This window comes from Coregonus lavaretus (assembly GCF_964263955.1).
Source record: "Coregonus lavaretus genome assembly, chromosome: 12".
Classification (NCBI taxonomy): Eukaryota; Metazoa; Chordata; class Actinopteri; order Salmoniformes; family Salmonidae; genus Coregonus; species Coregonus lavaretus.
The window spans coordinates 25,859,492-25,886,317 of NC_139999.1; the positions used below are offsets into that span (position 1 = coordinate 25,859,492).

The window sequence follows — 26,826 nt, forward strand, 5'->3', positions numbered from 1 at the left end:
TCAGCACATATATGACTCATTTTGTTTGAATCAATGAATAAGTATAGAATCTTATTCTGGATTCTTCATGGAGGGACAGAAACCAGAAACTACATGTTCCACAACAACATTTACTGCACAAGTGAGGGAGGAGATACAGTGATACATGCAGGTAGGTATATATATATATATATATATATATATATATATATATATATATATGTGTGTGTGTGTGTGTGTGTGTGTGTGTGTGTGTGTGTGTGTGTGTGTGTAAACCATATATTGGTGTGTCCAAGATTAATATGATAACTCATTTACTATGAACAATGAGTGTGTGTGTAAGCCATATATCGGTGTGTCCAAGATTAATATGATAACTCATTTACTATGAACAATGAAATAGTGTTTAGGTCACCTTTGTAAAATAGCCAAGGTTTTCTGTTACTCAAATTGGATAGCAAAGGTTATGAAGGTGAGGCCAGGTAAGGCCAGGTGAGTGTGTTTGGGCCCAGTTGCAGAGCAATGGGTGGGGGGCAGGGAGTCAGGGACAGTGGCTGAAGTCTGAGTGGCTGGCTGTGTCTAACGCAGCATGGCAGAGGATGGATTACAAACACAGAAAATGTGCTGTGCCTGGTCTGGTGCATGGCTCTGTCTGTCGTAGTGCCAAAGCCCTGGTGGCTTAATCGCCTACTCCCTCCCAACACCAAGCAGTCTGCCCTGGGCAGACATGGGTGACAGGCTAACAGCTCAGTTCAGTGGGCCAGTGGCACGCCATGGCAACCTGTGTGTGTGTGTGAGAGAGAGAAAATAAGCCTAAGAGCAGGCAGCATGAGAGTAGATGTGTCATTACCTGTGGTGGGGTGGGGGTGGAGGAGGGTCGTCCGACAGGGGGGGTTGGATTTCTGCTCCCTGTGCCCCCTGCCATGATCTCCTCTGTGATGTCCCTGCCGCCCTGGTTGGGGTCCCGGATACGGATCTGGGAGGACAATGACACGAAAAGAGCGGCATCTCACTAAAGCGCCAGAGTCTCAGAGCAACCCTTCCTCAGCCATTCAAAACAGTGAGTGTGCTGTGTAGTGCGTACAGGAGTGCATCTGTGACCAAAAGTTTCAGACATTCTTATTCATCTTGTGCAAATGTAGAGAGAAAAAGTTTAACACTATTTCAGCAAAGGCACTTGAAAGGTTTCTGGCAAGATAATATATTTTCATGTGGGTCTTCACAAGTGTGTCATAAGAGATTACATTGACAATTATGAATTGTCAAACTGTATATTGTAATTGACAGAGGCAGGGAAATGGAGCGACAAAAAGTGACTTTTTCAAATCCTCCTACAGTCGCATGCAGGTAAGACGTTTTGATTTCTATATAGTACCAGAAAGAGCAGATTCTGAGGTTTCAACAACACTTACCTTTGCAAAATAAGTCTCAAATTTGAAGAGATTACCTCCATTTCAAAATATAAAGAATAAACGCTGTTCCATGAGCTTCACGAGTGAGCATGCGGCAGCAGATAGCCTACAGTAACAAACTAATAAATGCTATTGTGTTCTTTGAAATACCCAAGACCTTCATAAACACAACCAAAATATTATTTTGTTCCGATAGCATATATGAAATCTATTTATTAGACTGTTAGAATGTTGCAGTCAAAATGACTGCTAATAGGCTCAAAGTGGGGTCCCTCGAGGCCTGGCTTCTCTAGTGTTATACAGCCAGATTAAGGCCTGGCATACATTTCAAACCAACCCTCCTTCCACACACAGAAACACTCTCCTGGCAGCCTTGATCCAAATCAACCCATGTCATCCCTCATATACTTTCCTTCTTTTATAATGTAACTCAAAAGGGCTGATGTATCCAGAAATGTCTCATCAGAAATATCAGGGATCATTTCTCATATCCTCTCACAGTATGCATGTGGAAACAGACAAGCTGGTGCGTCACTGAGCAGATGGCCTATGCTAGACGGCAGCATGCTGAGATACTCACTGGTTTCTTCTCACGCTTGGCTGGTGGAGGTTGCTGCGGTGTAGGCACTATGATGGGGGGTGGGGGGGGGTACACCTGCTGTCCTGGATAGTATTGAGGTCCGGGAGCTGTGTCAGGGAGGAGGAAGAAGAAAAGGGTAAGCAGAGTACAGTGTGTGTGTGTGTGTGTGTGTGTTTTTGTAGCTGAGGAACAAACTGTGACTTGAAGGGGTCTGTACTAAAATATAATTTTACTAGAAAGGGCTAACAGAGAGTCACAGTTAACAGCTAACAGAGTCTATCTGTGTGCTTTGTGGAGGGAGACACAGCCATTACTGGTGGGGTGTTTGTGTGCTTGGCTGAGACTCACCGTACTGAGCAGGGTACTCCCCCGGGCCAGGGCCAGGATAGAAGGTGCCAGACCCCGGTGGCTGCACTGAAAACTGCTGGGGCGGCCCCACATAGGGCGTACTGTGGCGATACTGCAGAGAGACAAATGGAGGGGATAGAATAGAACAAAGGGTTACAAGCAGTGTGGGGCAATAGGAGAGGAATGCCTGCTGGAGAGTAGCAGCAGCCTAGTCAGTCAGTCTCACCTGTGGGATGTAGTACTGGGCAGCCTGTGGGGAGGGGAAGGGCATGGGGGCCATCATCATCATGGTGGGCTGGTTGGGGGAGTACACCGCCGCTGTGGGGTTCTGAGAGCCAGGCCGCATAGAGTGAGCGTTGGTGGGGATGGTTGGCCGCGCTGTCTGCATCTGAGCCCTCTGGAAAAACTGAGACACACACACACAGAGAGACAAAGATAATAAATGAGAGAGAAGTTAGTCCCAGAGAAGCAAGAGAGGATCCACAACTGTCCTAACCGCAGACTCATCTCTTCATGCCTGTCCTGTGTGGTCTCATTTCAGCTTTGGGGACGCAGGGGCTCAGAGAGAGAAGCCACTAAGGCCTTAGGGACAGACGGCATCATCTCAGAGGACCAGGTGGATGGCACTTCCACTCCATCACTCTCTGTTCTGGTCTACAGAGAGACACTCTCAAACAGTCAGAGCACATCTTTCCCCAGGCAGCATTAACAAACCCATAGCACACCCATAGGACTCCTTGACCCCACCAGCTGGGTTCACTCAGCCCTCTCATCAGAGAGAGATGGAGGTTGTGAAAGGTCTCAGAACACAGCGGTCTACCAGCCGCCTCTGCCTCCCAACTTGCTGTGCTGTTACAACAGGGCTTTGAGAGCACTGTGCCATGCTGCCAGAGTCCACCAGCGCACAGCAACACCTGTACCTACTTATCTATCTCCGCAGCCACACATGCTGACTCTATATGCAACCAAATGGCCTTTACAATGCAGTGTCCACAACGTTCACATTTGTATAGTGCTCTAAGATAAATTGTTACTGTTTATACTATAGCTAATTTATACATACCTGGGGTTACAGTGTAATATAGTTCTGTGTATAGGTTGTGTTTACGATTTGGAGACAGCTCTTCTTCACATGTCAAAACACAAAATTATGAAAATGTTCTCATGACTGCAGAAGTTATGCTGATTGCAGAAGACTAAATATCACAATCAATGGGATGCTCAGTGCTTCCAGGCTCTTTTGGGGGAACTCATAACATTTTACGCAGCAATCAATGTACTCGGGGAAAGATGAAAGACTCCAAACAGCTGTGGCCGACATCCTAACGACTAGAGCTCAAGTTCACCACATAGTTGACTCAGGTTCCAATAATTCTTCAGAGACCAGGCACCCTGAAGTGTACACAACCTTTCTTTAAATCAGGTTCCTTTCATAAAAATAAAAACTTTGACCGAGGGTCCCATATGGCGGCGCACAATTGGCCAAGCATCGTCCGGGTTAGGCCGGGGGGGCTTTACTTGGCTCATCGCGCTCTAGCGACTCCTTGTGGCGGGCCGGGCGCCTGCAGGCTGACTTCGGTTGTCAGTTAAACTGTGTTTCCTCCGACACATTGGTGCGGCTGGCTTCTGGGTTAAGCGGGCAGGTGTTAAGAAGCGCGGTTTGGCGGGTCATGTTTCGGAGGATGCATGAATCAACCGTCGCCTCTCCCGAGTCCGTTGGGGAGTTGCAGCGATGAGACAAGATCGTAATCACAAAATTGCAGAGAAAAAAGGGGGTAAAAATTACACACAAAAAAGGAAGAGTTAACAGTTCTAATATTCTGCATGCAGTTCATCCAAACTAAGCAAACATGAGGAAAGAAAAATTGATCAAAATGATGGAATTATTAAAAAAGGTTTTGTTTGTTAAAAAGAGAGAAGATGATGAGAGTGAGTGTGGTGGTCTTAGATTATTATGTTGGGGGGAGAGAGGGGTTTTCTACTTAGAAAAATGTAGTGAAGATGATGGCCACAGGAAGACTCTGAGGTTAAAGGTTAAATGTTAGGGGTTAGGACCGGTAGGTAGGTAGGTAGGTAGGAGTGTTCCTCATGCATCTGCAGAGAGTTATGATAAGAGTCATTATTACCTGGATGGGCCTGAATCCTCCCTTGAGTATTGAAGCAAGAAAGAGAGAAAAGCCAATGGGAGACTGCACTGATGAGTGTGGAGCCCAACACAGCGGGCAATCATTCACAACACACACACACACACACACACACGCCGTAACAATATGCAGCCGGTGGACCCTTTTGCCAACTGGGTGGTTATCAGTCCCAGTGTGGAGCCGACTATTCCCACAGCGATGACTTAGCAACACAGACAGGGTGTCGAGGGCTGCGAGCCAGGGCCTACACTCTTGAGTTATGTGACATCACAGAGTCTATCTAGCTGCTACCATTCACATAGGAATAAACTCAGCCAGGCTCACTAGTGTGACCACAGTATTATTCCCAACATCTCGGAGTAAAGACAGAGAGAGTGAGGGAGGCGGGAGTCCGAGTCTATCCTGATGGGAACGCTCCTTTTTATTCCCTTTCAGTTTGCTTTGCCCTGGCAACATGCATGGTAGCCCAACTAGGATTTTGCTCCACTTTGGCTGGCAGACATGAGCTTGTTGTTTGTATCAAGGAGTGCCAACAATGATAGCTCTGCTTACAGTGGGGAAAAAAAGTATTTAGTCAGCCACCAATTGTGCAAGTTCTCCCACTTAAAAAGATGAGAGGCCTGTAATTTTCATCATAGGTACACGTCAACTATGACAGACAAATTCAGAAAAAAAAATCCAGAAAATCACATTGTAGGAATTTTAATGAATTTATTTGCAAATTATGGTGAAAAATAAGTATTTGGTCACCTACAAACAAGCAAGATTTCTGGCTCTCACAGACCTGTAACTTCTTCTTTAAGAGGCTCCTCTGTCCTCCACTCGTTACCTGTATTAATGGCACCTGTTTGAACTTGTTATCAGTATAAAATACACCTGTCCACAACCTCAAACAGTCACACTCCAAACTCCACTATGGCCAAGACCAAAGAGCTGTCAAAGGACACCAGAAACAAAATTGTAGACCTGCACCAGGCTGGGAAGACTGAATCTGCAATAGGTAAGCAGCTTGGTTTGAAGAAATCAACTGGGAGCAATTATTAGGAAATAGAAGACATACAAGACCACTGATAATCTCCCTCGATCTGGGGCTCCACGCAAGATCTCACCCCGTGGGGTCAAAATGATCACAAGAACGGTGAGCAAAAATCCCAGAACCACACGGGGGACCTTGTGAATGACCTGCAGAGAGCTGGGACCAAAGTAACAAAGCCTACCATCAGTAACACACTACGCCGCCAGGGACTCAAATCCTGCAGTGCCAGACGTGTCCCCCTGCTTAAGCCAGTACATGTCCAGGCCCGTCTGAAGTTTGCTAGAGTGCATTTGGATGATCCAGAAGAGGATTGGGAGAATGTCATATGGTCAGATGAAACCAAAATAGAACTTTTTGGTAAAAACTCAACTCGTCGTGTTTGGAGGACAAAGAATGCTGAGATGCTGAGTTGCATCCAAAAGAACACCATACCTACTGTGAAGCATGGGGGTGGAAACATCATGCTTTGGGGCTGTTTTTCTGCAAAGGGACCAGGACAACTGATCCGTGTAAAGGAAAGAATGAATGGGGCCATGTATCGTGAGATTTTGAGTGAAAACCTCCTTCCATCAGCAAAGGCATTGAAGATGAAACATGGCTGGGTCTTTCAGCATGACAATGATCCCAAACACACCGCCCGGGCAACAAAGGAGTGGCTTCGTAAGAAGCATTTCAAGGTCCTGGAGTGGCCTAGCCAGTCTCCAGATCTCAACCCCATAGAAAATCTTTGGAGGGAGTTGAAAGTCTGTGTTGCCCAGCGACAGCCCCAAAACATCACTGCTCTAGAGGAGATCTGCATGGAGGAATGGGCCAAAATACCAGCAACAGTGTGTGAAAACCTTGTGAAGACTTACAGAAAACGTTTGACCTGTGTCATTGCCAACAAAGGGTATATAACAAAGTATTGAGAAACTTTTGTTATTGACCAAATACTTATTTTCCACCATAATTTGCAAATAAATTCATTAAAAATCCTACAGTGTGATTTTCTGGATTTTTTTTTCTCATTTTGTCTGTCATAGTTGATGTGTACAGGCCTCTTTCATCTTTTTAAGTGGGAGAACATGCACAATTGGTGGCTGACTAAATTACAGGCCTCTCTCATCTTTTTAAGTGGGAGAACATGCACAATTGGTGGCTGACTAAATAATTTTTTCCCCCACTGTATTTCAAACAGACCACAATGACATGGCCTCAACCGCGCAAGTTAAATGTTAATGCAAGATGCAAAATGTTAATGATGCTAATATCGGACCTTTCAATGACTGAATTTGAACTCTTACTAGGAAAGCTGGATGAAAACTACTCACATTAAACACCAGCTCAAAAACAATACCGATACAATTTACTTGGATGTCTCTAAAGTGGAGATATAGGCTACAACTAATATTGTCCTACCATACAACAACTTTATCCTTATGTCTGACCTCTTGGTTCGCAGCCTTAAAAGAGCAAAAGACTGACGTTACTTTAGCAAAGATAAATCAAGAGTAACACGGAGAGGTTGGATGACGTAATCCAGCTGAATAAAGAGAGGTTTTCGGAAGATGAATGAATTTTCAGATCACTATGTAACACTTTTTGTGCGTGGGGATTGCAACTTATTTCAGAGACAAGGCCCATTTTCTCTGGCCGTATAATAGCCCTTTAGTTCTGCTTCATCTGCTTTCCGACTCCACTTCCGTGGCGGCACAAGAGAGGCCAGTGCCAGCACAGAGCAGAGCCAGTATGTGACAGGGCATGTCCTGTGTATTCTGTGCCAGTAAACAGTTCAGATTCAGACACACTGAGCCTGACTGACATAGGAGGCTGCCTATTAATAGTCTGTCAAAATGACCAACACAGAATGATCCAGAAGGTGAGAATGTTGGACAACAAGTTATGGACGGGGTGGGGGGTGCCTGTCTGCCTATGGGACCCAGTGTCTTTAAATGGCATCTGCTTCTCAGAAGGAGACACCAGGAAGGTGCTACGGGCTCCGTTTCTGTGCCCAGGATCGTCTCAGCAATCACATAGTTATGCTCAATCACACACATACACACACACACTCAATTCACAAACAAAACATGCAATCATATTCATATGAAGCATCTATTCATCAGATAATCTAAAAACACATTGACTCAGTATAACCCTCATTAAAAGGAGAAGAATCGAGAACATAGTGCATGCCAATGTCAGAAAACAGGACAAGATGTTTCCAAAATGTTGGCGCACTACTAGCAGTACCACACTTGTTGACACTAAGTCTGACTAACAGTTTGACTAGCAAGTCCACAACATGAGAAGAAGTCATCACTATAGTATGGCAAACATCTAGCATCATTGTGCGACTGGCAGTCAGGCAACAGGCTTCTTGGATATGCCTTTAACAACAATGTGGCAAAAATCTAGAGAGAATGGCTGTTGACAAACACAATCAGACTGCATGCCTGGGTGGAAAGCAGGCGGGAAGGGGAGCCATATATTCTCAGAGTTTCCCAACTCCCGTCCTCAAGTACCCCCAACACTAGGGGTGTAACGGTTCACCAAACCCACAGTTCGGTACGTATTGCGGTTTTGGGGTGACTGTTCGGTTTCGGTACAGCAGGAAAATGAAACGGCAAAAGTTACTGTAGTTAATTTGTGTTTATTTAAGAAAATACAACCTATTGTTATTCCTGATTCCATATACACTGCTCAAAAAAATAAAAGGGAACACTTAAACAACACAATGTAACTCCAAGTCAATCACACTTCTGTGAAATCAAACTGTCCACTTAGGAAGCAACACTGATTGACAATACATTTCACATGCTGTTGTGCAAATGGAATAGACAACCGGTGGAAATTATAGGCAATTAGCAAGACACCCCCCAATAAAGGACTGGTTTTGCAGGTGGTGACCACAGACCACTTCTCAGTTCCTATGCTTCCTGGCTGATGTTTTGGTCACTTTTGAATGCTGGCGGTGCTTTCACTCTAGTGGTAGCATGAGACGGAGTCTACAACCCACACAAGTGGCTCAGGTATTGCAGCTCATCCAGGATGGCACATCAATGCGAGCTGTGGCAAGAAGGTTTGCTGTGTCTGTCAGCGTAGTGTCCAGAGCATGGAGGCGCTATCAGGAGACAGGCCAGTACATCAGGAGACGTGGAGGAGGCCGAAGGAGGGCAACAACCCAGCAGCAGGACTGCTACCTCCGCCTTTGTGCAAGGAGGAGCAGGAGGAGCACTGCCAGAGCCCTGCAAAATGACCTCCAGCAGGCCACAAATGTGCATGTGTCTGCTCAAACGGTCAGAAACAGACTCCATGAGGGTGGTATGAGGGCCCGACGTCCACAGGTGGGGGTTGTGCTTACAGCCCAACACCGTGCAGGACGTTTGACATTTGCCAGAGAACACCAAGATTGGCAAATTCGCCACTGGTGCCCTGTGCTCTTCACAGATGAAAGCAGGTTCACACTGAGCACGTGACAGACGTGACAGAGTCTGGAGACACCGTGGAGAACGTTCTGCTGCCTGCAACATCCTCCAGCATGACCGGTTTGGCGGTGGGTCAGTCATGGTGTGGGGTGGCATTTCTTTGGGGGGCCGCACAGCCCTCCATGTGCTCACCAGAGGTAGCCTGACTGCCATTAGGTACCGAGATGAGATCCTCAGACCCCTTGTGAGACCATATGCTGGTGCGGTTGGCCCTGGGTTCCTCCTAATGCAAGACAATGCTAGACCTCATGTGGCTGGAGTGTGTCAGCAGTTCCTGCAAGAGGAAGGCATTGATGCTATGGACTGGCCCGCCCGTTCCCCAGACCTGAATCCAATTGAGCACATCTGGGACATCATGTCTCGCTCCATCCACCAACGCCACGTTGCACCAGACTGTCCAGGAGTTGGCGGATGCTTTAGTCCAGGTCTGGGAGGAGATCCCTCAGGAGACCATCCGCCACCTCATCAGGAGCATGCCCAGACGTTGTAGGGAGGTCATACAGGCATGTGGAGGCCACACACACTACTGAGCCTCATTTTGACTTGTTTTAAGGACATTACATCAAAGTTGGATCAGCCTGTAGTGTGGTTTTCCACTTTAATTTTGAGGGTGACTCCAAATCCAGACCTCCATGGGTTGATAAATTTGATTTCCATTGATAATTTTTGTGTGATTTTGTTGTCAGCACATTCAACTATATAAAGAAAAAAGTATTTAATAAGATTATTTCATTCATTCAGATCTAGGATGTGTTATTTTAGTGTTCCCTTTATTTTTTTGAGCAGTGTATGATCATGAGTCATAATGCCTGATGAGAGCACAAATCGGGAATACCAACACTTTGTTTTTTCTTAAATGAAAAACACACAATTACTCATCAACAACACAAAAATAAAGTACAATATGCATGTGAAATCAATATGTAAACATGGCTCAGACATTGTATAGGCCTATCCTGTAATGTTCTTACAAAGAGAAAAATATGCACACTTGTGTGGCACACAAAGGGGGCGTGTCTGTAGCACGGTACTTCTCATTTCACTATCCGGCGTAATTCATTGACAACTTCAGCTTGCTTATATTCAGTTGAAGTCGGAAGTTTACATACACTTAGGTTGGAGTCATTAAAACCAGTTTTTCAACCACTCCACAAATGTCTTTTTAACAAACTATAGTTTTGGCAAGTCGGTTAGGACATCTACTTTGTGCATGACAAGTCATTTTTCCAACAATTGTTTACAGACAGATCATTTCACTTATAATTCACTGTATCACAATTCCAGTGGGTCAGAAGTTTACATACACTAACTTGACTGTGCCTTTAAACAGCTTGGAAAATTCCAGAAAATGATGTCATGGCTTTAGAAGCTTCTGATAGGCTAATTGACATAATTTGAGTCAATTGGAGGTGTACCTGTGGATGTATTTCAAGGCCTACCTTCAAACTCAGTGCCTCTTTGCTTGACATCATGGGAAAATCAAAAGAAATCAGCCAAGACCTCAGAAAATAAATTGTAGACCTCCACAAGTCTGGTTCATCCTTGGGAGCAATTTCCAAACGCCTGAAGGTACCACGTTCATCTGTACAAACAATAGTATGCAAGTATAAACACCATGGGACCACGCAGCCGTCATACCGCTCAGGAAGGAGACGCGTTCAGTCTCCTAGAGATGAACGTACTTTGGTGAGAAAAGTGCAAATCAATCCCAGAACAACAGCAAAGGACCTTGTGAAGATGCTGGAGGATACAGGTACAAAAGTATCTATATCCACAGTAAAACGAGTCCTATATTGACATAACCTGAAAGGCTGCTCAGCAAGGAAGAATCCACTGCTCCAAAACCGCCATAAAAAAGCCAGACTACGGTTTGCAACTCCACATGGGGACAAAGATCGTACTTTTTGGAGAAATGTCCTCTGGTCTGATAAAACAAAAATAGAACTGTTTGGCCATAATGACCATCGTTATGTTTGGAGGAAAAAGGGGGTGCTTGCAAGCCGAAGAACACCATCCCAACCGTGAAGCACGGGGGTGGCAGCATCATGCTGTGGGTAGTGCTTTGCTGCAGGAGGGACTGGTGCACTTCACAAAATAGATGGCATCATGAGGAAGGACAATTATGTGGATATATTGAAGCAACATCTCAAGACATTAGTCAGGAAGTTAAAGCTTGGTCGCAAATGGGTCTTCCAAATGGACAATGACCCCAAGCATTCTTCCAAAGTTGTGGCAAAATGGCTTAAGGACAACAAAGTCAAGGTATTGGAGTGGCCATCACATTTCCCTGACCTCAATCCTATTGAAAATGTGTGGGCAGACCTGAAAACGCGTGTGCGAGCAAAGAGGCCTACAAACCTGACTCAGTTACACCAGCTCTGTCAGGAGGAATGGGCCAAAATTCACCCAACTTATTGTGGGAAGCTTGTGGAAGGCTACGCGAAACGTTTGACCCAAGTTAAACAATTTAAAGGCAATGCTACAAAATACTAATTGAGTGTATGTGAACTTCTGACCCACTGGGAATGTGATGAAAGAAATAAAAGCTAAAATAAATAATTCTCTCTACTATTATTCTGACATTTCACATTCTTAAAATAAAGTGGTGATCCTAACTGACCTAAAAACAGGGAATTTTTACTAGGATTAAATGTCAGGAATTGTGAAAAACTGAGTTTAAATGTATTTGGCTAAGGTGTATGTAAACTTCCGACTTCAACTGTAGAGCGGGTACTACCTGTTTGCTGAAATGGGTGCGAGAGGGCGAAGTTCGTTATGTGGCTCAAGTACTTTCACGAAGTGTTGAAACCCCCTATTCTTCTCAACCACCGAGAAGGGGCGCATTTCCGTGGCTATAAACATATCTATCGCTCTTGTAATTTCTTTGGCCTGGTCAGAATCAGCTGCGAAGGGATGCTTGAATGCAGAGGGGAGACAAAGTCTTGTTTTTGTTTTTATTTTTTATTGTGGATTTCTGTCTTGACCCCAGTAGGATTACTGGGGTCATGTCGGCGTAAATGCGTCAACACGTTTGAGGTGTTGGCAGCTGCATAGGCTATTCTCATTGAGCAGTGGCAACATACTCTGTCCATCGCCGTTGTAATCTACTGGGAAGCCAAAACGTACTTGAGGAATGGAGTTGGGAAACACTGACTTCCTATATAAACAGGGCCTATTTCCACTGAGAGCAGAAGCTCTTTGCCAACCAATAACAGTAGTGTGGTAAAGTGCACTAAGCAGTTCTTGCTAAGGGAAAAGAAGGGAGGACAGACAAAATGGGGTAAGTTACCTGATGGTGGGTTGGTCGAGGGCCCGTCGCAAACTGATGGGGAGAAGGTGAGAGGTCCGGCAGAAAGAGAGTGAGGCAGCGATGGCAAAGCAGAGAGAGGAGGACAGTAACAAAGAGAGACAGAGAGACAAGATGAACAATGAGGGGCACACTGAGGCACGGTAATACAAAACCACAGAGAGAGCAGTAGATCTGCCACGTTGTCATGTTTACTGCCATTAGAGGAGATGATGCAGACCTGGTGGTTCCATATGACAGGGGGGCTGGGGCTGGGGCTGGGCATGGATGACTACATTGAAAGTGCAGATAGAACAGTACAATCCTTTAAGTATATCATCTTAAAGTCATTGGCACACTGAATAAATGCATTATGACTGGGTGACATTGTAAAATCAGGTAACACAAAATGATCACACCATTTACGGGAATGATTATCAACAACTTTTAGATAACTCAAGACTGGAAAGCATCACAGACACAGCAGATGCCAGAGGGTGTGTAGAGGACTTCCTGGAAGACACGTCATCAGACTCATTACTGAACCCAGAACATGTCAATCACTACCTCAGATGACACCGTACCCCTCCAGGCCAATCAAAATGAAACATGATCTGTCTGGGTTTCCCAAAGCACACCAGTCATAATACATACGAATGATGCAGAGAGAGAGAACGGGCACTTACCGGGCGACTCTGCGGCTGTGTGTTCATTTGCTGGGTCTGAGGAGAGTACACTAGAGGTGCTGAGCCAGTATTCTGTCCAGTGGTGTATGGAGACTGTCATAGGGGTGGGACAGAGGGATGGATGGATGTAGGAAAGAGAGGAAAGGACAGAGAGAAGGGGTCGTATTTAGGACAGAGAAAAAGGGAAGAGAGATGGAAAATAGTAGTTAAGAACAAGCTGATGAGAGATGGGATGACTCATCAGTTTGGACATTTCACCTGAGTTCACAATTATTTAGACCAACCAAACTGTTGTTCTCCTCAGCAATGGAGAATAATGGACAGTGTGTGTGTTAGCATGGTAAATCTACTGTAGTAGTCTAGTTAAACACTGAAAAAGACCAATGTCTCAGCCTATCTGGTACATTCTGCAGGGGTTAGGCCTGAGAGCTAAATATGGGGATATCTTGTGCTTGACTACATCTCCAAGGAGCTTTTATAATACCAGCCCCTGTATCGCATCACTTCATGTGTGCAGTGTAGGGAATTTAAGCAGCTCTTCTTGTCCTCATGAGAGGCTGGTGGTGTGGCTATATAGCTGGGATAATTAAAGTTGTGCCACCGGCTGCAGACACTATTATTAGGCCAGAGAGAGCAGCTCCTTCAGGCCGAGGCAGTGTGTGGGCTGGGGGGACCATGGTGAACACACAGGGTCATGGGAACCCTTTCAACACACACACACACACAGCTTCCGCAAAGGCTGACACATTATGGAATTGCAACCAAGTGTTTTTGATTATGTGTATGTGTGTGCGTGTGCGTGTGCACTTCAAGGCAGTAGGAGAAACTAGCAAATCACAGCAAAAGCAATGTAATTGACTTGCTGTCTCAGTGACAAATTGATGACCCCTTTAGCAGGCTCTTATGGAGAGCAGAGAGGAAAAAAGAGAGCGCCGCAGCAGTCTGGAAGCTGCTGATGTCCTATGGAATTCTGATCATTAAGACAAATGTGCTTCTCTTGGACTATTGACAAACAGCACAGGACATACAGAGTTACAAAAACACAACCGTCGACCAATCAACAGGCACTCTGTGTATTTAACTCATTAACAAACTCACACACTCGAAGCACGCTGCAACAGGCATTTTGATAAAGATGTTAGCGAGAGCGAGAGAAATACAGACAAACACACAGGCAGACGGACGGACAGACTAATGGTCAGATGCAGAGAGGATGACGGCGGAGACTCGGCTACACTCACCCCTCCGCCTGCCTCCCAGCCCTTAGGGTAGCGATATGGGGAAGCTGTGGGTAATGATACCTGAGAGAGCGCCTGCGAGTGGGCATGCCCTGGCGGCGTGCCCGCCAGGTTAGGGTGTCCCTTTGTGTAGTCGTGAGTTGTGTAGGGAGGACCAGGGTGCCTCGGTACCTACAGCACACAGAGAGAGATAGAGAGGACATCAGATGATTACAAAATGAAAGAGTCACTGAAGACATAGGAAGATAGAGGGTATATGCTTGTATGTGTGTTGAGTTACATGATATCCGGTATTTGTTAGTGTGTTGAAGCTGTATACATTTTGGCAAAGAATCACCCAGAGAATGTTCACAGTCACACATGCACAGGATTCCACAGGTCATTAGACTTGCTCCTGCTGAGGAATATAAATAAGGTGCTAAGGCAGGGATTAACCCCTGTCTGTTTCTGTGCAGAGGAGCCTATGCTGGACATGAAGTGTGTTGTGCCCTGCTGTGCAGACTCAGGCTCTGCCCTGGCTGTGAAGTGCTGCCCGGTCTTTCCCTTTGCAGTGTTTTGCAGGCAGTGTGCTTCATGCTGTACTATCCCCCTGCCTTGCCACTGTGCTCTACTGTGAGCTGTAACCCACTGCAGGTGTTGCTGCGGCAGCAGGCCTGGCACAGCAGATAATGCAGGCAGCAGGCAGGCAGGTGCTGCCTACACCGCTGCTGCTGCTTCTGCACAGGAGTCTCTGTGAGGTAGCGGTAACACTCCTCTGTTTGTCCTACGACAAAATTATACTGTTTTTCTCTTAACGCTGGTTTACTCTCCCTAGCATCTCTCTCTGTGTGGCCCATTTCCCCTGGTTGACCCAGGATAAAGCAGCTAATCTGACTTCTGTTGCCAGGGGAGGAGTCTCTGCCGGTGACTGATTCCACTGACACGCAGTGTGACAGTCGGGGTGGGGGAGGGGCAGGAGCCACACATGCAGGGGAAGAGAGTCCAGAAAGCAGCCCTCTCCTCAGCAGCAGAGCAGACCAAAGCCTTTCAAACCGCTAACCAATCCCACACAGTCATTTGCAACTGACACTTCTCAATGCTGTGTATGTCCTTATCAACTAGCTAGCATGACGTGATAGGACCTCAATTACATCAGACAACGTATGACAAAACTACCTTGCGCACAAATCTGTATTCAACTTAAATACAAGTGAGATAGCAAAGTTGATAACCTCAGTGCATTATTACAGATTTGGTTTTCGACTCCTGTTGTGTATAAACCTTTATGCTTTACTTCCACTGGACCACAATCAATAGGAAGAGATGCCGGTGTCTGGTTTCCAAGCAGAGGTTCTGAAAATGATGTTCTATTTTTCATACGTTCTCAAATAATCCACAGCATCATCTCCAATGTATGGGTGGCTCCTGTCTCCTGTCTCCTCCCCCTCACAGACCCTTACCTCCAGTTCAGCACAGCATCATCTAGCAGAGCAGCAGCTCAGACACACACACACACACTGCAGTGGAGAGGGGGTCAGCTCATGCATCAGAGTAAGTGGACTGGGGGCACAGCAGGGGTAGGTGGGGTGTGATGCTGACGGTTATTATGAATCACTATGTTGCAGTGGGCCCCTGAGGTGAAAGCCACATCTTTCCAGCAGCAGGCCGAGGTCAGGTTGAGAAGTGATCTCCCTTCTGTTTCTGTCATACATTACACATACGCAACATTACATACACACACCAGGCCTTTGTTTTCTAGATTTTATGAATGTGAGAACTAAACAGACTGTGCATCAGACCTGAGATGTGGTTGAGGTTTGCTTGCGAGGTTCACAACCAGAGTGTGTGTGGTATGAGCGTATGGGTATGTGGTGCAGTAGGAATGTGTGAGTGTGTGTGGTGCAGGGTATATGTACTCACGCTGTAGACGGCAGCGACACCGGGCTGTGTGGGGAAGATGCGGTCATCCAGGGATGGCTGAACCCGAGAGAACCTGGGACGCGTCATATTAAGGAAAATTCTGAAAAAGTGTCAACTTAAGGCCAAAACGGGTAAAAGGTGGGGACATCAACAACCTCAACAACAGCAGGAGCAACACACATTCACATGCTTTGGGATATTGATGCATTGTTCTAAACAGTCTACGGCTAATAAATCTGGCAAAAACATTCAAGTCTTTAAATTGAAACTTTCATACATCGCAAGTTTATCACATCTTTGTCCTCAAGTTCTCTAGTTCCTTTAGCAGGTTTTTAGCCAATGTTTCCCCATCCCGGACACCACTGGCCCCCCTCCCTAAATGCCCCATCTCCAAGAGTACACTGTGTACCTTTACCAGGGAGCGTGTGTCAAAGGGAAATCCCGACATGGACTTCCAAAACTCCTACTCTAGGAATGATCGTGTTCCAGATGGCCGATTCCTATTTTACTCAAGAAACGAGTTTCATTCAAGGTACCAAATTCAAAGTTCATTTTAGAATCTATTACTAACTTAATAGGTCAATCATGACTGCTGAAAATAAATTCCTGAAATGTACTGTGTCACATCTAGGCCTAGTCTACTTAAAGAACCCCTTATCCAGGGACAGTCTGGTCTTTCTATTTCCTGATAGGGTTGTTAACATGTGATCATGAGTCATGACTGATGTTTATCAGGTTGTGTTCAATTTCGCAAATGTCATAGTATTTACTGTATATTCTTATTGTGTATATATTTCCAACATCACAATTTTTTACTGCTTTTTATTACTAATTTGTTAATATTTTGATAGTGTACTGCACTGTTGAGGAGACCTTGCAAGTAAGCATTTCACTGTACCTTTTACACCCTGTATCCATGTGACAAATAAACTTTGATTTCATCAGTGACTGCAATGATGGAGTGATGAGGAGGATGAAAAGAGGGGGAATGCCAGACAGATAGAGGAGCTCAGTAACCTGCTCAGGCGGTTTGTTGGGACTTACAGCGGCACACACACTGGTCACATGATTTCAGGGAAATAGAACGCCTGGTTTTCTTCTTTCCCCTCTTGACACTTTTTAGTCATTCCCCAAATCCCGCCCTCCTCCCACCAATCCCTCTCTCCCTCACTCTTTCCTTGCCTGCAGGGGCCCTAGTCTCCCCTGGCTTCCCGCCAAAAACCACCACTCCTCCCAATATGTTTTATAACGGTGGAACTGGAGACAGCAGCTACGCAGCATAAAGAGGGCCTGCTATAGGTTTCCACACTTAACGTGCGTAGATCTACGGGTGTTCGTGCGCTGGGTGGAGTCAGATTTTCTTTAGAGTAATGTGCACCTTTTGGTAACATGATACCTCGCAGGTCCAGACTCCAAAATAGCAACATTCACAAGGGTGCGACAGAGGTTATTTTCATCTTCTCATTTGTTGTGAAAGCAAAATCAGAGTCTCTCTTGTCTTGTTAAAGTCTAAGTCATGTTGCCAGATGCGTCAATGGACTGGCACTTGTTAATGAATCATATTGGTGTTAACAAAATAGCTACTTTATTGAGGAAAAATGTACTTACTATGACTGATATGTGGTTGTCCCACCTAGCTATCTTAAGATGAATGCACTAACTAAGTCACTCTGGATAAGAGCGTCTGCTAAATGACTCAAATGTAAATGTATTCCCTTGCTAGCAAGTTGGCTAAACACTGCAAGCTATCTAGCCCTTTAGCTTCCCACATCGCCATGTGAAATAATCAGATTCAGAATTAAATAATATGCCCTGGCTAATATTTTTATACTTGTAACCTACATTATCGCAATTTGATATGCTGCTTCAATGTATTCTAAAAGTAGAATGTCATCCTGTTTTGGTCGCAGAGAAAAAGTACATATTTCACAGCTGTTTTTACCAATAGCCTGGAATAAATAGTTATTACTTCTAAAACAAAATTCATTTTGGGGGGGGATTCTAATAAGGCTACAATGTTGTTTGGTTTATTGTTTGAACAGTCGCTGAGATTATATTTACTTATCAATGCAAAATAGGTTACTTTGATGCATAGCCTATAGATCAGATTAAGGAACCAAGCGAGCTTCATTGCCTACACAACCATGCCCCCATGACTATGCAAGGAATGATATGGCACGTTACAATTTTCATGTGGCACGGAGTACATAGAATGTCACAGCGCACTACAAGGAGCCGCCCCTTTTGTGACGAAAAACGACACTGCGCTACGCTCCGTAGGGTCAGTCTCCGTAGGGTATAAATATCCCTTATGTGGAAGAGGAAATAGAGCATCAAAAAGGCACTTGGAGGTGCTAAATAAAGCCAAACAGAGTCTGAGTGGAGATCCCTACTGTGAGTGTGACTTCACTAACCTTTAACATGGTCAGGGGGACAGCTATAGCCACAGTCTAGGGATAAAACAGACAGGAGTGAATCCTGGTACGGTGCGGTCTTGTGTGGTGTGTCTGTGTGAGAGGGGCTGGAGATAAGGGGGTAGTGACAATAAGGGAATGTGATTCGCAGGCAGCAAGGACGTTTCCTCCAGGGGTCAGAGGTTAGCAGGCCACGCGACAGCAGAGGGGAAAATGATCAAGTGAGACGAGACAGCTGACACCGCCAGGGATTTGGCAGGAGGGACCGCATGTCTCTTACTGGAATTACAATTTGATCTGATTGCTGCAATTGCGATGTAGTGATGAATTGCCTAACCAAATCCCTTTGCATGTGCAAAGCAAGATTTTGTTAACACAATATGATTCATAAACAAGTGTGAATCCATTGATACATTTGGCAAAATGTGGCTTAGACTTTGATCTAAAGGGCGACTGGAGGGGAAAGAACTGGCTGTCAACAAAGGCCAGTGTCCTAGCTACCATATTTTGTTATACAAGCCCAATTCCACTGGGCCTTATAATGACATGCATACCCACATATTACCCTCAGAGGCAATGGCACTAGGGATGTGATGGTCATGAAATTTTAGATGACGGTTACTGGTCAGCCAAATGACTGCAGACACCGAAGACTTGCTTGCTTGTTTCAGCAATGAGAAACAAACGTTTCATCACGTTGTAAAGAGTTCATCCAAGTTACTGCAGAAACTGACTCTACTGCACAAATGACCGGCCGTCCCTTCATCCGTCAGCTGTTCGTTCCACACACACACAAAAAACTAATATTATAAAAAAATGTTTACCGTTTTGAGGGTTATTGTATTTTCATGACTGTCTTCATCCATAACCGTCAGTTACACGGTTAACGGTAATTGTGCCAGCCCTAACTGGCACTACCCATTCAACCCTGCAAGCACCAGCTACAGCCATGAGAGTTGCTGACCACACTAATTAGTCATTAGTTTGAGCTTCAATTAGTTTCTGCAGCGAGAGCGGAGGAAAATATGTCATCTATTAGAGTTACAAAAGGCCAAGGGATCAGACAAAATAAATTAATGTCTGTACAATTATGCACAGCCAGGTAATCAGCTCATCGCTACCTGTGGCCAATAGGGACTGGATAACAAGTGAGCTTTAGCAACTGTAGGGAACCTAGGCTTCAGCTTCATTAGAAAACATGTCATGTTTTGATGCAGCAGACAGAACACAGTGAAACTTGGGAAGGGAAACCCTGGTCTGCCCCGGACAGCAACCTTTTTACATGCATGTAAAACACTCTGATCGGTGAAGGGCACCTATCACAGCTCAGTAGACACTGGCACTGTACCATGATGTTAACAAAAACCAACCCTCTAAGCCACTCTGCTCCTTTGCCTCCTGCCAGGTCAGCCCAGACCTGTAACCTAACCCCAAAGCCGATCTCAAGTACAGGTTCAGGTATCCAGGCTCTGACACAGATCACCAGGTTCTGCAACAGTCTAGTAGTTCATTACCAATCCAATGTCTAGTTCATTACCAATCATTTTGGGGCCACTGCTACAGGCACTATCCTGCATCCTATCCCGACCCCTATTTTGCCTTTGAACGTACAGTAGCCAAGACCCTCCACCGACTTTTCCCAATTAGAGCCAGCAAAGGAGGAAAAGCAACTGGAAAAGCCGCTGTGTCCCTGTATCATCATGTAAAGCCACTTATGTGCGGCGTGTGTATGTGGGAGTGCGAGAGAGAGAGAGAACGAGAGGTGCTGATAGAATAAGAGAAAGGAAAGGGAGAGGGAGTAGTTCAGTGTTAGAAAGTCAAATAGGATTTTCTGCTGACTTGACTGTTCTGCAGACAAATTAGATCAACTAAAAAGTGTTTCCGTGAGAACAAAATGTTGGCCTAAATGAACAAAATCTCAAATGACCTTCTGAATCACCAGACTCACAGAATGCCCAGAGAAAGGAGTCACTTTCAAGAGTGAAGAAATCATTACACTTTATAATGACAAGAAACAGACATTTTTGTTATAGCATTGATATGCAAATTGTATCTACTACAGAGTATTCTCCTCTACCCATCTAATAGCACAGTGACTAACCCTGAGGCTCCCTCCCAGTCTGTAGTTGTAGCAGCCTGGAGCTATAGCCTACCTGAGGCAGAGTGCACTGGGTTCAGAGTGGAGGCACAGGAAGTGACTGGAGACAGCCAAGATGGTGCAGACACAAAACCACCCCTTCACTGTGCTCCGTTCCGTTGGCCCACCAGACCAGGTTCTCACAGCACTGAATAAACACAAGGTTCAAGACGCTGCCTGCTGTGGCCTGGGACTGCCTCTCACTACAGTTACTACTGACAATACATGGGAAGTTAGCTTATTCAGACGCCTTTAGCAGATCTTGGAGCAAGGTTCTTGAGAAAATGTAAGGTTGACTTTACTATAATTTTAATGAGAAGTCTCCTGTGTTAAAAAGAGCCATCAAAGTGTGGCTTGGGCTTTTAATCAGTGTGAGGTAGGCTTGGGCGGGGTATTTAGAAGAAAAAAAACATTTTCAATACTGTCAATTTGTTTTTGTTTGTTTGGGGCGCCCTAAAGCTCATGCTATGCCACTGCTTATAACTTTTAAGATAACTATCTTAGATGTGCCAAATAAATTATCTCCACCTCAGGGCTCCAGCTATGCATTTGGTTTGCTAACTTGATAGCTAAGTGGCTAGCTTGAAAGATCAAGCTTCTTGGTTACAGCAGATCCCTGCTTCCCTAATTAGTCATTTTTTCCCCCATTTGGAAAGAAATAGCATCCCTTGTGTGTACTGCTGGTAATACCATATACCCTGGTATGGTACAAGAACGGTATGAAAATCTGGATACTGCCCAACCCGAGTTTGAGGACATTATCCTTCCATAACGAAGCAGGTTAGGAGACTGAGGTTAAGGTTAGGAAAAGGGTTAGAAAAAATACTCTCCTAACCTGCTACGAAAATCACTTTGTATCTAAGTGCCGTGAAAAGTGTGTCCCGCTGCCCAATAGAACTCTGTCACTGCTCCGTGGGCAGAACGCCAATTTCGAACGTCAACTGACAAGCTACAGTGGGGAAAAAAAGTATTTAGTCAGCCACCAATTGTGCAAGTTCTCCCACTTAAAAAGATGAGAGAGGCCTGTAATTTTCATCATAGGTACACGTCAACTATGACAGACAAAATGAGAAAAAAAAATCCAGAAAATCACATTGTAGGTTTTTTAATGAATTTATTTGCAAATTATGGTGGAAAATAATTATTTGGTCAGTAAAAAAAAGTTTCTCAATACTTTGTTATATACCCTTTTTTGGCAATGACACAGGTCAAACGTTTTCTGTAAGTCTTCACAAGGTTTTCACACACTGTTGCTGGTATTTTGGCCCATTCCTCCATGCATATCTCCTCTAGAGCAGGGATGTTTTGGGGCTGTCGCTGGGCAACACGGACTTTCAACTCCCTCCAAAGATTTTCTATGGGGTTGAGATCTGGAGACTGGCTAGGCCACTCCAGGACCTTGAAATGCTTCTTACGAAGCCACTCCTTTGTTGCCCGGGCGGTGTGTTTGGGATCATTGTCATGCTGAAAGACCCAGCCACGTTTCATCTTCAATGCCCTTGCTGATGGAAGGAGGTTTTCACTCAAAATCTCACGATACATGGCCCCATTCATTCTTTCCTTTACACGGATCAGTCGTCCTGGTCCCTTTGCAGAAAAACAGCCCCAAAGCATGATGTTTCCACCCCCCATGCTTCACAGTAGGTATGGTGTTCTTTGGATGCAACTCAGCATTCTTTGTCCTCCAAACACGACAGTTGAGTTTTTACCAAAAAGTTCTATTTTGGTTTCATCTGACCATATGACATTCTCCCAATCCTCTTCTGGATCATCCAAATGCACTCTAGCAAACTTCAGACGGGCCTGGACATGTACTGGCTTAAGCAGGGGGATTTGAGTCCGTGGCGGCGTAGTGTGTTACTGATGGTAGGCTTTGTTACTTTGGTCCCAGCTCTCTGCAGGTCATTCACTAGGTTCCCCCGTGTGGTTCTGGGATTTTTCTTGTGATCATTTTGACCCCACGGGGTGAGATCTTGCGTGGAGCCCCAGATCGAGGGAGATTATCAGTGGTCTTGTATGTCTTCCATTTCCTAATAATTGCTCCCACAGTTGATTTCTTCAAACCAAGCTGCTTACCTATTGCAGATTCAGTCTTCCCAGCCTGGTGCAGGTCTACAATTTTGTTTCTGGTGTTCTTTGACAGCTCTTTGGTCTTGGCCATAGTGGAGTTTGGAGTGTGACTGTTTGAGGTTGTGGACAGGTGTCTTTTATACTGATAACAAGTTCAAACAGGTGCCATTAATACAGGTAACGAGTGGAGGACAGAGGACCCTCTTAAAGAAGAAGTTACAGGTCTGTGAGAGCCAGAAATCTTGCTTGTTTGTAGGTGACCAAATACTTATTTTCCACCATAATTTGCAAATAAATTCATAAAAAATCCTACAATGTGATTTCATGGATTTTTTTTTCTCATTTTGTCTGTCATAGTTGACGTGTACCTATGATGAAAATTACAGGCCTCTCTCATCTTTTTAAGTGGGAGAACTTGCACAATTGGTGGCTGACTAAATACTTTTTTTCCCCACTGTAGCTAGTGGCTGCAGGTTCGTGTGTGATAACATGGGCTTTTTCTAAATGAAATCTGCGGAATACAAAACAGATTTTGAGCACACACAGCATTCAGAAAGTATTCAGACCCCTTGAATTTTGTTGCGTTACAGCCCTATTCTAAAATTGATTAATTAAATGTTTTCCCCTCATCAATCTACACACAATACCCCATAATGACAAAGCGAAAACAGTTGACATTTTTGCAAATTTATAAAACATATTTACATAAGTATTCAGACCCTTTGCTATGAGATTCGAAATTGAGCTCAGGTGTATCCTGTTTACATTGATCATCCTTGAGATGTTTCTACAACTTGATTAGAGTTCACCTGTGGTAAATTTAATTGATTGGACACAATTTTGAAAAGGCACACACCTGTCTATATAAGGCCCCACAGTTGACAGTCCATGTCAGAGCAAAAACCACTGGGAGACTAGTCAGGATCGAGGGAAAGATGAACGATTCCAGGAATTCTGTACAGTTCCTTGCGACATGGGGCCATGCATTATCATGCTGAAACATGAGGTGATTGCGGAGGATGAATGGCACTACAATGGGCCTCAGGATCTCGTCACGGTAACGCTGTGTATTGAAATTGCCATCGATAAAATGCAATTGTGTTCGTTGTCCGTATCTTATGCCTGCCCATACTATAACCCACCTGCCACCATGGGGCACTCTGTTCACAATGTTGACATCAGCAAACCGCTCGCCCACACGACACCATACACGTGGTCTGCGGTTGTGAGGCCGGTTGGACGTACTGCCAAATTTTCTAAAACAACGTTGGAGTCGGCTTATGGTAAAGAAATTAACATTCAATTCTCTGGCAACAGCTATGGTGGACATTCCTGCAGTCAGTGGCATTGTGTTGTGTGACAAAACTGCACCTTTTAGAGTGGCCTTTGATGAGGGGAAAAAAACAATTTAAACCATTTTAGATTAAGGCTGTAAAGCAACAAAATGTAGAAAATGTCAAGGGGTCTGAATACTTTCCGAATGCACTAAATATTTTGCCTTGCCCATTCACCCTCTGAATTGCACACATACACAATCCATGTCTAAATTGTTTCAAGGCTTAAAAATCCTTCTAACCTGTCTCCTTCCCTTCATCTACACTGATATAAGTGGATTTAACAAGTGACATCAATAAGGGATCACAGCTTTCACCTGGTCAGTCTCATGGAAAATTCCTAATGTGTACACATCACATAAAGTTTTTTAGAGAGTCTGAGCGAACCAGTTCCTACGTTATATTGCACTAAGAGTCATTTATTGATCTTGACTATTGCAATTTCTTTCTACTGGCTTCATGGGGGAGTAACTTTACATCAAATTGATCTTAAATTGGTCAGCAATATTGAAAACCTATTATTATGGGATCATGCATTAACTTCTCCAGTTTTACATTATACTCATCAATATTGTGTTTGCTTTGTAGGGAAGAGAGGGGAGCTACATGTTTTCATTTCAACAGCTACAGGTTTTCAAAGATTATTATTAATTTTTTCTTCATTACAGACACTGTAATACACACTTTTTTTTAAAACAATACATAGTGTTGTAGGAACGGAACAGAAGCCAATCATTTCTAAATAAAAATATATACATTTTTAAATTATAGAGTTCTTAAGTTGCTGTTCCCACTACAACAAATAAATGCTTAAAAAGGGAGTGTAGCACCTATTTCTCAATGCCAGAAACACATAACATCAACTTAGAGCACCCCAAGAAAGATATGCTTGTCCATATCTGTATACATTCTTAAATTCCATTCCTTACTTAGATTTGTGTGTATTGGGTACATGTTGTGAAATTGTTGGATATTACTGCACTGTCGGAGCTAGAAGCGCAAGCATTTCGCTACACCCGCAATAACATTTGCTAAAGACGTGTATGTGACAAATAAAATGTGATTTGATTTTGTTGTGTTACGGCCTGAATTCAAAATGGATAAAAAAAAAAAAAATTGGTCACCCATCTACACAAACTACCCCATAGTGTGAAAATGAAAACATGTTTAGTAATATTAGCACACTTTTTGACAATGAAATACACAAATATCTCATTTACATAAGTATTGACACCCGAGTCTATACATTTTAGAATCACCTTTGGCAGCGATTACAACTGTGAGTCATTCTGGGTAAGTATAAGAGCTTTGCACACCTGGATTATACAATATTTGCCCATTATTCTTTTAAAATGTCTTCAAGCTGTCAAGTTGGTTGTTGATCATTGTTAGACAGACATTTTCAAGTCTAGCCATACATTACATTTAAATTAAAACCAATTATGCCACTCAGGAAAAGTCAATTTCGTCTTGGTAAGCAACTTGTATATATTTGGCCTTGTGTTTTAGGTTATTGTCCTGCTGAAAGGTGAATTTGTCTCCCAGTGTCTGTTGGAAAGCAGACTGGACCATGTTTTCCTCTAGGATTTTGCCTGTGCGTAGCTCTATTCCGTTTATTTTTATCCTTAAACTCCCTAGTGCTTGCCAATGACAAGCATACACATAACATGATGCAGCTACCACCATGCTTGAAAGCATTAAGAGAGTGGTACACAAGTGATATGTTGTATTGGATTTTCCCAAACATAATACTTTTTATTCAAAACATAAAGTATATTTTTTGAAGTTTTACTTTAGTGCCAGGATGCATGTTTAGGAATATTTGTATTATGTACAGGCTTCCTTCTTTTCATTGTCATTTAGGTTAGTATTGTGAAGTAACTACAATGTTGTTGATCCATCCACAATTTTCTCCCATCACAGCCATTTAATTCTGTAACTGTTTTGAAGTTACCAATGGCCTCTTGGTGAAATCCCTGAGCGGTTTCAAATCAAATCAAAATCAAATCTTATTGGTCACATACACATATTTAGCAGATGGTATTGCGGGTGTAGCGAAATGCTCGTGTTCTAGCTCCAACATTGCAGTAATAGCTAACAATTCACAACAATACACACAAATCTAAAGTAAAAGAATGGAGTTAAGAAATATATAAATACTAGGACGAGCAATGTCGGAGTGCCATTGACTAAAATACAGTAGAATAGAATACAGTATATACGTATGAAATGAGTAAAGCAGTATGTAAACATTATTAAAGTGACCAGTGATTCCATGTCTATGTATATAGGGCAGCAGCCTCTAAGGTACAGCGTTGAGTAACCGGGTGGTAGTCGGCTAGTGATGGCTATTTAACAGTCTGATGGCCTTGAGATAGAAGCTGTTTTTCAGTCTCGCGGTCCCAGCTTTGATGCACCTGTACTGACCTCGCCTTCTGGATGGTAGCGGGGTAAACAGGCCGTGGCTCGGGTGGTTGATGTCCTTGATGATCTTTTTGGCCTTCCTGTGACATCGGGTGCTGTAGTTGTGCTGGAGGGCAGGTAGTTTGCCCCCGGTGATGCGTTGGGCAGACCGCACCACCCTCTGGAGAGCCCTGCGGTTGCGGGCAGTGAAGTTGCCGTACCAGGCGGTGATACAGCCCGACAGGATGCTCTCAATTGTGCATCTGTAAAAGTTTGTGAGGGTCTTAGGGGCCAAGCCAAAAGCTGTTGCGCCTTCTTCACCACACTGTCTGCGTGGGTGGACCATTTCAGATCGTCAGTGATGTGTACGCCGAGGAACTTCTCCACTGCGGTCCC

At 44.3% G+C, this 26,826-nt stretch overlaps 1 protein-coding gene across 7 annotated transcripts in view; it reads right to left on the reverse strand.

The window, feature by feature from the left end:
• The window catches only part of LOC311138490 (eukaryotic translation initiation factor 4 gamma 3-like), an 83,209-nt gene that overhangs the window by 47,197 nt on the left and 9,186 nt on the right, over window positions 1-26,826 (reverse strand). For 4 of the 7 annotated variants that reach the window (XM_084173189.1, XM_084173188.1, XM_084173186.1 and 1 more), the window contains exons 2-11: window positions 16,073-16,172; window positions 14,177-14,344; window positions 12,936-13,028; window positions 12,491-12,541; window positions 12,253-12,285; window positions 4,446-4,466; window positions 2,546-2,725; window positions 2,320-2,431; window positions 1,972-2,078; window positions 830-955 (exon numbers count right to left, since the gene is read on the reverse strand). In XM_084173189.1, coding sequence (XP_084029315.1) covers window positions 830-955; window positions 1,972-2,078; window positions 2,320-2,431; window positions 2,546-2,725; window positions 4,446-4,466; window positions 12,253-12,285; window positions 12,491-12,541; window positions 12,936-13,028; window positions 14,177-14,344; window positions 16,073-16,172 — 991 coding nt within the window. The remainder of the gene's footprint in view (window positions 1-829; window positions 956-1,971; window positions 2,079-2,319; window positions 2,432-2,545; window positions 2,726-4,445; window positions 4,467-12,252; window positions 12,286-12,490; window positions 12,542-12,935; window positions 13,029-14,176; window positions 14,345-16,072; window positions 16,173-26,826) is intronic. The other 3 variants (XM_084173190.1, XM_084173191.1, XM_084173187.1) reach the window with 1 other exon arrangement.